This window comes from Oryzias melastigma, linkage group LG1 (assembly GCF_002922805.2).
Source record: "Oryzias melastigma strain HK-1 linkage group LG1, ASM292280v2, whole genome shotgun sequence".
NCBI classification, from domain to species: domain Eukaryota; kingdom Metazoa; phylum Chordata; class Actinopteri; order Beloniformes; family Adrianichthyidae; genus Oryzias; species Oryzias melastigma.
The window spans coordinates 1564770-1578367 of NC_050512.1; the positions used below are offsets into that span (position 1 = coordinate 1564770).

General features: G+C 38.2%; 1 protein-coding gene across 1 annotated transcript; it reads right to left on the reverse strand.

The window, feature by feature from the left end:
- Positions 1-1732: 1732 nt before the first annotated feature.
- vps37a (VPS37A subunit of ESCRT-I) lies at positions 1733-12251 on the reverse strand. Its single transcript, XM_024259468.2, has 12 exons — positions 11787-12251; positions 9886-9960; positions 9478-9595; positions 7692-7795; positions 7344-7575; positions 6197-6267; positions 4589-4716; positions 4422-4480; positions 4273-4341; positions 2964-3107; positions 2801-2889; positions 1733-2707 (listed from the first exon to the last, which is right to left on the reverse strand). The coding sequence occupies exons 1-11, from the start codon at positions 11891-11893 to the stop codon at positions 2809-2811; spliced, it is 1188 nt and encodes a 395-aa protein (XP_024115236.1). The 5' UTR covers positions 11894-12251; the 3' UTR covers positions 1733-2707; positions 2801-2808.
- Between the last annotated feature and the right edge of the window lie 1347 nt (positions 12252-13598).

A 13598-nucleotide genomic window follows, 5' to 3' on the forward strand; every position in this document is an offset into this window, starting at 1 on the left:
ATATCTGACACAGTTACTACAATTAGAGCATCCGTCCAGATACAACACTCGTTCCTCACAACTCCTCAAACTGAAAGTTCCAAAAACGGGGACTTCATTTGGCCTTATGTCCTTTCATTTTGCTGCTCCAAATGACTGGAACTTTTACAAAGGACACTCCATCTGGACACTCTTATTTCACTGTGTGCTTTAAAACGCAGAGTAAAGGACATTTTTAAAGAATCATGTACATGTTTTCTTAATCGGTAATTTTAATATGTCTTAATCATGTTTGTTGTTTCCTTTCTTCTTGTTGTGTATTTTTAGCATTTTCAGGCCAACATTGTAAATAAGAAATTGTTCTTAATGTTTTGCCTGATGAAATAAAGGTTAAAAAAAAATAAAATAAAATAAAAATCTAATTTCTCCCCTTTAGGAGAATTTGATACTGCTTTGGATTCATTACATAGGTACATATTAATATAATACATTTAAAATATAGTCCCTTTTTTGGTAATAATAAAAGCAAAAATACCAAGAGAAACTAGCATTTCCTCACCATTTTAATTATTTCTTTACTTTTGATAGAAGTTCGTGGGACTTCCTTTGAAAGTAAAGACTTCCTGTGCCATACAGGATCATCCCAGTGGAGCTAATGTTCCCTTATGAAAGGTTTTAAACAACTCAAGACAAAAATGGCATTTTCTCTCCCTATAACTTAGGTCTCTAGTGAGCCGTCATCCTCTCTACCGCTGTTAACCTGAACACAAACATGACTTCAATTATAGATGTATAGCTACTAAAAACATTGCTGTGTAGCATTAGATAATGTGTTTCTAGCTCAAATAAACTGAACAATTAGAAAAGATCAGACTTTTTAATCTAATTTTTGTTTAGTACTTGAAATCTGTGCATTCTGGAGGACGTGTAGCGTGAACAAGGCCTCCTGATGTCAGCAGGGATATAAAAACCTTTACACCATCTTATTACAAGGTGCACCTCAAACATGCCTTTATAAATGTATCTAATCCATATAGCATAACCTACAATAATACTAGTGTGAATGATGTGAGCGGAATGTCTTTAATAAAGCTGATAGCTAAAAATGCTAAAACTGATAGGAAGGTAAAATGCTGAAGCCAAAAGCTTTTTGGGCTATTACCAAATTAGCCCCCCAAAAATTGAAAATATCGAATTTTTCCAAAACGGCTAGCATATCGTTAAAATATTAGCTAAACTCTAAATTAGCCTAAAAAAATGGAAACATGTATAATTTTGCCAAAACAACAAGCATATAGTTAAAATATTAAACTCCAAATTATCCTAAAAAATGGAAAAATGTCTAAATTTGCCAAAACTGCTAGCATAATGCTAAAATATTAGCTAAACTCTAAATTACCATAAAACAAAGCAGTTGCTGAACATTTTAATGTTTGAATGATGTCTTTAGCTGAAAGTTTGTAGAAGTTCACAAATTTCAAACTGTGAAGTTTTTGAAGGACTGCAGCAATTTCTCATTCATTTCTAATGAGGCATATTTGCTCATTTTAAAAACAATAAAGTTCATGAACACCCAAAGTACAAGCAGTAATGTTCTGAACGAGTTGAACATTTTGATACCAAAATTGCTTAAATCTCCCATCTCTGACAGTTGATGTCACACAGATGCCCAGACTTCCCTCTCAAACTTCATCAATTCAAGCAAAAAAAAAAAAAAAAAAGATATGGCAAAATATTATCATTCAACAGAACATATGGAGAGACTTATTCTAAATGCTTTATTCTGCCAACAAATTAAATAAGAACATATAATACAAGGTGTCTGAAATTTTGATCACAATATAGTCTATTATTAACATTTAAATACAGTATCCAATATCACGTTAGGATTACTTCAACCTTCAATCCAAAACTCAACAGTATTCCATTTGTTGATCAGAAAGAGATCAACCATCACTGGGCATCAGGAGGGTGGTGTTCAGTGTATTTGCCTGACACAAAGTAAAAGAAGACGGACAGTAATTTGGACAATGTTTTAGTCAGATTAACCCAGCAGATGTTGTTAGTGGCCAGCAGGATGTTTGTAAAAAAAAAGGTAAAATTTAAGATGCAACTGTATGCAACTTCAAACTGTGTGGCAGAGTTTCATCCATCCACGTCACCTGCAGGGTCCTGGGGGGGCTGCAGCTCATGAAGCCCCCACTTTAACACGTTCAGATCTTTGCCAAACTCTCTGAAACTCAGACTGTGTTCAGGGGATCCTTGTAGTGCAAAACCAAACGACATTCTGCAGTTCAAATGTCTACATCGACAAAGCTGAGAGAAGATGACACGTGTTGGGGGAGGGGTTGGTCAGGAAAAATTAAGCAGCTTTTTCACCTGAAGATAACATGAAAAACCCAAACAAACCTTATGGGATCGCTGTGCTGGGGTTTGATGCCACAGCAACACTGTGACCCAAAAGCAAACTAAACTAAGATGTCAAATCAAAAGAAAAAACACTAAAGAGTCATCTTCATGGTAGCAGTGATGTCACCCACATTTTCTAAAACACGTATTGCTGTTGTTCTGGCCTCCTTCTTCCTTCTCAGATGTCCTCTTCCACTTTAGCTCCATAGTGCCATCATTCTGTTCAGACTTCTCCAAAGTGCCCAATGCTTACTCCGTGTGCTTTCAGCTCCGGTAGTCTTTGCCTCAATGACAGCATTTGGATGATAAAGCATGAAACCTGCAAAGCAACAGCAGGAGATGGAAGGAGAACCTATGTGAAAACAGGAAACCCTCCAGGCTTCTCGGTGATGACAGCGTTGGGAGTTTCTACCTCGTGCTCTAGTGACTGACAGGAAAAGGCCCGTGTGTGTTGATGCACTGCTGCAACTTCTCCTCTTTGGCCCTTCTGCTGTGACAAAGCTGCAAACAAGGACAGCAGAAACCATTAACTCATAAACTAAAGGAAAGCATGACTTTAAGAAGAATTCTCTCACCGTTCTCTTCTCCATGAAATTTGTCAAGAACTCGTCGATTTCAATGCCCCCCTCCAGGAAGTTCTCTGCGGTTTCCTCCGACTCCTCCTCAGCCTGGTGAGCGGCCACTTTTAACCGGGCTTGTAGCGTGCTTAGGCTGCAGCTCTGTTGGAAGGTCATGTCCGTTTGTAGGTTTGTGCCTCTGAACAGTTTTTTATTGTCTTAATGAACCTTTCCTTTATCTATGGCAGGAGAGTCAAACTCAATCACACAAGGAGCCAAAATCCTAAACACACCTTAGGATGGGGGCTGAACAGGATAAACATTTATTGAACACTCTAAAACTACATTTTAAAACTTTAAAACTGTAACTTTTAACATAATTATGAACTACATATATAGGATTACTTGCAATAATGCTAGTGTGAATGCTGTAAGCTGAATTTGGCTGCTGAAGATGCTGAAATTGATAGCTATAGATGCTTAAGTTGATAGCTGAAATCACTGAAGCTGATAGCCAGCTAAAATATTAGCTCGATGCTAAATTAGCCTAAAAATTTAGGTTAGTTAAAAAAAGGTTAAATCAAATAGCTAGCGTGTAAATATTGGCCTAACTCATAAACAGCCTAAAAAAACTGGAAAAGAAAAAGCCAAAATTAGCACAAAAAACAGCTAGCATGTAGTTGAAATGTTAGCTAAACTCCAAAATAGCCTAAATGAAAAGAAGCCAAAACAGCTAGCGTTTAGCTGAAATATTAGCTAAGTATTTAAAATGGACAAAAAAAAAACTGGGGAAAAAAAAAAATAATTAGCCAAAAAAGCTAGCATGTAGCTGAAATATTAGCTAAACTCCAAAACACCCTAAAAAGCAACAACAAAATACCTAAATTAGCCAAAATAGCTAGCAATTAGCTGAAATATTAGCTGAACTCCAAAATGGACAAAAATGGACTCTATGCATGGAGATGTGGAACGTATTTCTGGTTAGTTAAGCCCACCGAGGACCCAACTGCAGACCCTTGTGGCGATGCCTCAGAGGGTCTGAGCAAGGCCACTACACGTCAACTCAGTTCTTGTGACTACACAGACCTGTCGGCTCATTCAGAGTGAAATACTTTTCTGTAAACTAGTAGAAGCTGTTGGGAAGCTTCTGAAAGAGGCAGCCTGTGGCCAAAAGCAAAAGTTTCCTTGTAATCTTGTTTATTAAATGTTGACACACAAGTTATGCTTTGACAACTTCAAAATAAACATCTATACTGGACTGATTTAAATTGGTGGAAATGAACGAATGAATGAGTTGAATGTTCTGTGTGACGGCTGCAGATGTTACCTCACTGAGTTCATGCTGTCTCTGCATCTTCGTCTCAAAGGCCGACTTCATTTGAATCAGCTGTTCATACTGTCCACCACAAACGAAAACACACGTTGGGAAAATACACAGCAGGACTGTGTTTGAGTGTCTGAGTGAATTAGGCTGACCTTATTCAGCATCTCCTGTCTCTTATCTTCAAGCTGTGGCTCCATCTGGAGGTTTTTCTCTGCCAGTGGGAAGAGTCAAAGTTTGGTATGAACTCCATCACATCACAGCTCGTTCATTCATTCAGATTGGATGAAAGTTTGCTGTCTAGATTGGGACAGGAACTTACTGGCCATGTCTACTATACTGCTGATCAGCTCTTCTTTATCACTGGTGACTTGTTTGAACTGCGGCAACCTCACAAAGAACTCCAGCAGGACGTCCTCGTTTTCAGACATGTCCGACAGCTGGTTGAGACTGGACCAAGTCAAAGACACCATGTAAGCCATCCCCATACACAAACGCATACATCTAAAGATTCAAACATTCTTTAAAACCATCCCCTCCTCCCCATGCAAGAGTCATTTCACACATACTGCAGAGTATGCCGTCAAACTAGGGGTGTAACATTATCCGTGATCCATACGGATTACTAGCCACGGTTTGTACCACAGATCTTTTATCTTCTTGTTTTTTTTTGGCTTTTTACAAGGGATTAGTGCTGCTACAAACGATTATTTTAATAGTCGACTAATCACCAATTTATTTTTTCAGATTAGTTGACTAATCCAATCATGCACAAACTGGATGTAAAGCACACATCTTAACCATCATTAACTTTAAACAAAAAAACTAGATATGTAGCATTACCTGTGATAATGCTAGTGTGAATGCTGTAAGCTGAATATGACCGCTGAAGATGCTGAAATTGATAGCTAAAAATGCTGAAGCTGATAGCAGCTAAAATATGAGTTAAATGCAACATTATCCTAAAAACCTGAAAAAAAATCCTAAATTAGCCAAAACAGCTAGCATGTAATTGAAATATTAGCTAAACTCCAAAATAGCCTAAAAAACCTTAATAAATGTCAAAATAGTTCAGACGACTAATCGACTATTATATTATTTGTCGACTATTTTAATAGTCGATTAGTCGTTGATTAGTCAACTAATCATGGCAGTCCTACTAAGGATGGCCCAATCACATGGTTGATGACTTGATTGGTATTGGTTGTTACCCCCAATCAGTATCGAACATTTAATTTATTCTTATTATGATCAGCACTTTATATTACTATCTTATTATTCGGATATATACGTCACTAGAAGCCTACATGTCATTAAGAGATCACCACAGGTTATTGCCGTTAGGTGCGGCAGCAGTTCAAGCCTGAGGCCAACAAAAAAACAGTTCAGTCAAGCTAGCCAGATGTTCACAGATTTTGAGTTCCGGGATCAATAACCTCTTTTTTTTTGTAGAACCAGGTAACATTTTTTTTTTTTTTTTTTAAATCTTGTATATTTACGAAAAAATAATGAGAAAAAATATTTAGGACTTAAAAGTCACAAAAACTCTCAAAGTTCTCAAAGTTACAAGAATAAAAGTCCTAAATTTAAGAGATTTAAAGTTGTAAATTTACGAGAAAAGAACTCATAATATTACTTTTTTTTGAGGGGGGGGGGTACTCTGTTGTAGTTTATCAAATGTGTTCATTTTTTAAATGTGTTAATTTCTTAAATGTGTTACAAAAGTATCGGATCGAGGCTCGATATCGGTTGATACTCAGAATCAAATGACTATCGGGCCCAGAAAAACCTGATCAGGACATCACTACTTTTTATTGATCTGAAAATTGATCCCAACTGTGACCCTTAAACCGTGGCACAATCCAAACCGTAAGTTTTGTGATCCATTACACCCCTATATCAAACCAGTTCATATTGGGGGACACTTTACTTCATGTCAGGAAGTTCTGGAAAAGTCTCAGGAATCTCAGGCATCTTGTACATGTGTCCGTTCAGTCCAGCCTGAAGGAAACAAAGAAGATCTTGCACTTCAGTTCTATATTAAATGACCAATATTGTGCTATTCTCAAGTCTTTCAGAGTTAACTTTATCCACATATATGATCATATATTACCTTTGGCACACAAAATAACATTTTTAATGAAATATCAGTTCTCTTTGAAGATGACTCGATCTCTGAGGCTCCGCCTTTCGCTCCTGAAGGATGGCGCCCATTTCATGACGTCAACCTAGAGTCGGCCTCTGCAGCGTGTCTACGTTTCACCACGAAAACAAACATCCAAACTTCTGCAAATATGGATGCGTATATGTGAATAGAAAATGAAAGCATTTTGCCAATCACAGCTAGCTCTGCAGTGAAAGTGGGTGTTTATGTCAGCCTGGGGGCGGTGCTGGCAGCGCAGACTCTTCCTGGAAGGGGCTGTTCCCCACTTTGTGAGGCCACAATGTGAGGATCCAATGGTTTCGTGGGTTAGGAGGGGCTGGTGCTCAGAGAGCAGGGTTTTAGAGGAATGCTCAGAGATGAATGATCCGCATGAAAATTAAGAGGATTTTTGATACAGAGATTAATGTTGATTCAAAGAGAACAGAAACGTTCACAGCCAGAGCTAATCAGAACAATGTTCTCATCTTTTCCATAAATCCTGAAATGTTCATCTGATACTGTCTGCATTTTGTGACCGAATTTCATCACAAAGTGAACAGTAGCATCACAGTTCTGTCTGTGCCAAATTTTGGGGACAACCGCCCAGGCTACTCAAGGCAGGCACCCAGTACGTACATCCATATTTTAAAAAAATGGATGTTTGTTTTTGTGGGTGAAACGGAGACACACAGACGAGGACGACTTTAGGTTGATTTCATGAAATGGGCGACACAAGGAACGAAAGGCAGAGCCTCAGAGATCGAGGTGTGTTACCTCCGTGATGAAGAGTTCACAAAAATAACTCACATTTCATAAACATTTGTTTTTTTGTGTGTGCCAAAGGCAATATATGATCATATATAGTTTACTCTGAAAGACTTGACAGAAAAGGTTGTTTGTCAGAAGAACCTGTCCAAACGTTGTTCATCTTTACCTGGGATTCTCCAGTTGGAACTGGCAGTGGCAGATCCATTATCAATCCATACGGGGCAACAGCTCGAGGGGGCCCATGAACCATATCCACTCCTTGATGTGACATGGGGGCTGGTACTGGAACTTGCCCCGAACCAGAAGATGGAGTCTGACCGGGACCCACATGGTGAGGACTGTAATGGAAAGCCTGGCTGGGGTACGGAGGGATACCTGCTGGTTTGTACAGACCGCTGCTGCAAGATGGAAAGAAGGAAATAGATGGACTTTAAGATGACTCATCAAAAAATAGAGACACTGAATAGATGTTCCGCTTTAACATTAAATTGCTTCTGAACCATAAGGGACTTACAATGGAAATCCAGCAGAGCTGCTGGACATCAGAGCAGGAGGACTTTTCCAGAACTCATCAAGCAGACTCTGAATCACTTTACCCAGATCAGAATGCATCCCGAACTAAAAACACAAGAAAACACAAATGAAACTCAGAAGACTTCTTCATGACATGAATCCATCCTCTGAACAAACACTCTCCAGCCTTCATTCAAAGACAACCACTCACACCTGATACAGGACATACATTTATTTTATTCAAAAATACACTTAAAGCAGCATCTGAGGCTCCAGAGTCATTCCATCTCCTTATTAGAAGATGATATTCACATTTAGTACAGTATTTTAATCCCATACTTTTCGGCCAGATCCTTGAGGTCTTCCAACCAAAATTCAATAATGATTTCCCCAAAGGAACTGTCCTCTCCTCAACGGAACCGTCAACAGACCCACCAACACGTCATCGTATTTGTTAATGTTGCTAGCTTGGGGTTGGGGGGTTTAATTATGCATCATCAACTTTTTACAGCATTTTAGGAGTCACTGATCCTGCAAGTTGTCTCACTTTAAGAAAATCATAGAGGTTTGTTATGATGATCAGAGATACACTTCAAAAAAACAGATTGAAAACTTGAAAAATAGATGTAACTGAAAAAAGAATTGAAAATCGGAAAAGAATAAATAAAAATGAAGATGTGAAAAAAAAATTTAAATTTTAAAAATAAGAGTGAAAACTTGAAATAAAAAAAAAACTATAAATTAAAAAATTACTGATTGAGAACAAACGGTTCTTTAGAACAGCTGCAGCTTTGAATTTTGAACTTTTTTTTTTCCCCCTCCAGTCCTCAGTTTTCAGTTTCAATTCTCTTTTCGAGTTTTCACTGCTGAGCTGAGCCTAATTTTACATGGGGGCGGGGCTTTGAGCTCATTGGCTACCCAAAAATGCATCCCATGATTCCCCAAGAGATATTGGTGATGTGACGTGTTTTCTGCTGCAGATCGTCGTCTGTTTTTGTCTCCGCCTGCGTCACCCCACAACAATCAAACTCATGGAGGGCAGTATCACTACTGTGCAGTTTTACCTCACTAGTATCACGGTGTACCTTTCACGGTCTCACTGTTTGGTGGATTTTTTCAGCGCGACTTTGCTGTTGATCTTGCCAATCGATCTCCTCTGCGCAGTTTTTCATGCAGACATGCAGCTTGGCAGATTAACATAAATCTTCATCGTGGTTAGACTTATTTGACTTATTTTTTCTTTGAAAGTTTGAACAGTGAGAGTAAAAAATGAGAGAAAAGTTTTAAAATATCCATTTGTGTCTGAGAAAAGTGGAGAAAATGTGTAGTGAGGAGTCATCTGTCCCCCTGGGAAACCTGTCCCGGTAGCCAATGAGCTCAAAGCCCCGCCCCCATGTAAAATTAGGCTCAGCTCAGCAGTGAAAACTCGAAGAGAATTGAAACTGAAAACTGAGGACTGGAAGTGAAGATTAAAAAAAAGAAAATTTGAAAATTCAAAACAGCAGCTGTTACTAATGGATCATTTGTTTTCAATCAGTATTCTTTTAATTTATAGTCTTTTTATTTCCAGTTTTCACAATGTTTTGTCAAATTTTCAATTCTTTTTTTCAGTTACAATGTCTATTTTTCAAGTTTTTAATCTGTTTTTTCATTCACTTTAAGCTGATCCTGATTTGACCCCATAGCCTGAGGCTAAAACTGACCCACAGTTGTCCTAAAGCCAAATATCTGTCATGTAAAAGAAAGGCAGTCCCACTCCACCCCATCAAATGTATACAAGCACTTACATTTGTGATGAGAGGACTTGAGATGGTGGTTCCATTATTGCTGTCCACTAAATGATGCCCCACAGGGGGGTAGACACTAACCACTGGTTTTTCCTGTGGGAACTGCTGGGGGAGCAAACTGGAAAATCAAAGATGAAAAAAGACAGACGAGTTCATGTGTAAGAAATGCTTCAATCAACTTGTTCAACTTTACTACACTCCGACTCCATGTAATATAAAGTAACGACTAATTGACTACTAAATTAGTCGTCGACTATTTTAATAGTCGATTAGTCGACTAATCGTAGCAGCCCTAAATCAAAGACTGATTCTTGTTTGTTTGCTTTGATCTGAAGATGAAAGCAGCCCAGCTTCTCTAAGGCCACGCCCATATGGATGGATGAATGTTCATGTCCAGGATGTACTCACATGTTGACAGTAATGGTGGAGTTGTTGACTGTGAATGGGATTCTGTACTCCACGTCCTTCTGGATTTCTGCAACACTGGACAAAAAAATAAAAAAATCCTGGTCTGTTGTCTTGATAAATTAGACAGATTTGGATCAGAGAGAAAACATGTACCAACAGTGATCTCATAATGATAAGCTCTTTAAAAAGAGACAGTTTCTTTCAAACTATTGTTTGTGTCTGTATTTAAAACATTTTATTGGGGTTTTAAACACTGGTCTAACACGGTTCCCCACCAAAGAAAACCATAAACGTAATCATGGAAGATGTTCCTGGAAGGATTAACAGTCAGTATATGGAGAAACTAAAAAGTTCAGTTATGTCAGGAGTGTCAAACTCAATCACACAGGAGGCCAAAATCCAAAACACACCTTAGGTCACAGGCCGAACAGAATAAACATTTATTGAACACTCTTAAACTACATTTTAAAAACATTAAAACTTTAACTTTTTAACATAATTATGAACTAGATATATAGCATTACCTGCAATAATGCTAGTGTGAATGCTGTAAGCTGAATTTGGCCGCGGAAGATGTGAAATTGATATCTGAAAACGCTGAAGCTGATAGCTGAAAACGTTGAAGTTGATACTCAGCTACAATATAAGCTAAAAGCTAAATTAGCCTAAAAAAAAAATAAATAAATAAATAAAACTTTGGTTAGCCAAAACAGCTAGCAAGTAAATATTAGCCTAACTCCTAAACAGCCTAAAAAAATAAAAAAAAAACCCTGAATTAGCCAAAACAGCTAGCATGTAGCTAAACATTAGCTAAACTCCAAAATAGTCTAAAAAATCTTAGTAAATACCAAAATAGTCCAGAATGCCAATTTTTAAAATGTAAAAACTGTAACTTTTTAACATAATTATGAAAAATAGAAAGGCAGGAATATTATCCCAGAATAAATCAACTTAAACCTTAAATAGTTTTAAATATTTTACTCTCCATTAAGATATATTTTGTTATAATTATACACATTAAATATAAGCGCAAGATAACATCGGGTCATTAATAACAACAAAATAAAATGATCTGGAGGGCCGGAGAGAATTACCCGGAGGGCCGGATCCGGCCCCCGGGCCTTGACTCTGACCTGTAAGTTATGTTATAACTTCTGTAGTTATTCTGACACTTCTCTTAAAGAGAAATGAACTTGTACTTTCACACGAGTTACTTTGAGTGTGTTTCAGATCTTGTGCCTTGTAGTTACTAGTTTCCTGTCAACAGTGGAACACTCATGTGCCTGGACGATAGTAAAAGCACTTATCAGACCACATTTATCCGTGAAATCCTGCAGAACGAAAGAAGAATTGTGCAGTTTCCCAGCACATTCATAATTGTTTACACACTGGAGAGGTTATGCATGCTTACATTTCAGAAAACCAACAACAACAAAGCAGCAGTATTAACTAACGAGTGGTTGGTTTCTAGGGTGAGTTATAAAGTGTTGATACAGAGGATAAGACGGTCCCTGTACCGAGAACACTCTAGTAAACAAAAGCTAAGACTTTAATCTGGAATAACAAGATCATCCTCAAACTCCACGTGTGACCAGGAGTGGATCGATCTGGATCCGGTCATGGATCTGCAGCATGACTATCACTGCTAAAATACAATCAGATGGAAGCTGGCTGCATTAGTTGGACATACAGAACAATTTCTTGGAACTAATGAAGAACCGTGTCCTGTTAAATCAGATCCTTTGATTAAAATACGAAAAAAGAAAGCCAAAGGAAGATTGTTTTTAGCTTTGAGTCAGACCGCTGGCTGGACTTTAAACTAATTTGTTATTCAAATCGTAAGATGACAAAAACATGAGTCCAGTATGGAGGAAGGCTGGGCTCCGAGCGGTTCCTGTTACCTGGGGTGAGCGGCTTTGAGCGACTCGATCTGCCGCTGTCTCTGCTGCTGGAGGCTGTTCAGAGGCAGCGGCCCGGAGCCTTTAGACGCGGAGAAAAGCCAGTTCATTCTTTCCGGGAAGAACCGCGGGCTGAAGCGGGGGAGAGCGCGTGAAGGCCGGCAGGACAGTCAGCACGAGCTGCTCACGCTGCGGAGATGTGTGATGCTAACTCTTGCTAGCTTCGCTGCTCCCACTAAGCTTTCTACTTTCTCTTTACGTCGGAAAGTCTGACGGCATGACCTGGTCTGATAAAGTAGAAGACACTTCCTGTTTATCACCGGGTTCTTTACGATGCCGGCCTTGTTGTTTGTATTCATAGAAAAGGAGAGTTTAGCTTGAAAACAAGCCTGGTCAACTTATTTAACGTCTCACGCCAGACAGGAAATTGACATAAAACGTATCTTCCTGTTTGACAGCTTTTCAAAATAAATTCCTTTTAAGCATATGCATTTAAAGGCGCGGTTCACGGGCTTTTTACTTAAGATACGTTAAGAGTGACGCCATACTGGGATGGTATAAAAAACAATGAGACATGGTTTAGCAGACACAGTAAAATGACCATAAAATTATTAATTTTGGTCCAGTTTTAAAAACGAAAAAACTCTGATCATCACAAAAATAATTCTCAGGTCGTGGCAATAATGTTTTTGTACAAGGTGCAACAATTTAATGACATTTCAACCTTTTTTTATATATAGAAAAAGTTATTATATAGGAAACACAACGCATACCTGATGCATGGTTGTGATTTTATTTAAATCTACACACAGATTTACACAAACTGTTAGACTCTTCGGTCTGTGTTTATAAACGGGTCAGGGTAGCCGACATCGCCGTAGACCGCTAGCCCCCGTTATATATGGGTCGGTCGGCACCCGTATCCTTAATGTATCAACTTATAATGTACCAGTAATGAAGTGTGGCAAAGCGGGTGTAGCGGGAAAAAAAAAACATATAAACTAGAGCTGACAGGCGATTAAAATTTTTAATCGCAATTAATCACATTGTCCATAGTTAACTCGCGATTAATCTCAAATTAATATGTGGCCTTTTTTTAGGAAAGAAATGTGTGCTTCGTGGAATTTAGCAGTTCTACATTAATTATGAAAACAAGAATGGCAAAAATTAATAGTTTTCATCAGAAATACTTTATTTTGTAACATTGTATTGAGATAAACTTTCTTAACAATAAAAGGCTGTAACATAAAATGCCTAACAAAAGCCCAAGTGCAAGTGAAGGGCATTTTAAATTCAAAACTTCAATCAACGTTCAGTAAAATAAAATAAAAAACATCAAAAATAACATTTCCATAACACTTTCATGTTCATTTTTTGTCAGGACCAAATCTTTTCCTCCTCTGCTGAACTACAGTAATAAATGAAATAGAGATTTATCATTTCCAATTAACTTTTGTTTTTTAAAACATTAAAGACTGAGAAAAGCGGGATACACTGTGGATAGTTTGACAGTCTGTTACTGCCGCCGCGTTCTCTGGCTGCAGCTCGATGCAGCGACGTGTCCAGCGGAGCTCACGCCATGAATATGCCGGCAGACAGACCGCTATGCTGGGGTTGGATCACGCTTAAACCTCCAGAACTTTAGAATACTTTGCATATTTTCGCGCGGCGAAAGAGGGACGGGCCACACACTCAAAGCTGAGATTTATCTTTTCATCTACAAATAACTGGCAAGGCAAGGCAAGGCAAGGCAAGTTTATTTGTATAGCACATTTCATGTACAGAGACAATTCAAAGTGCTTTACATAAAACATT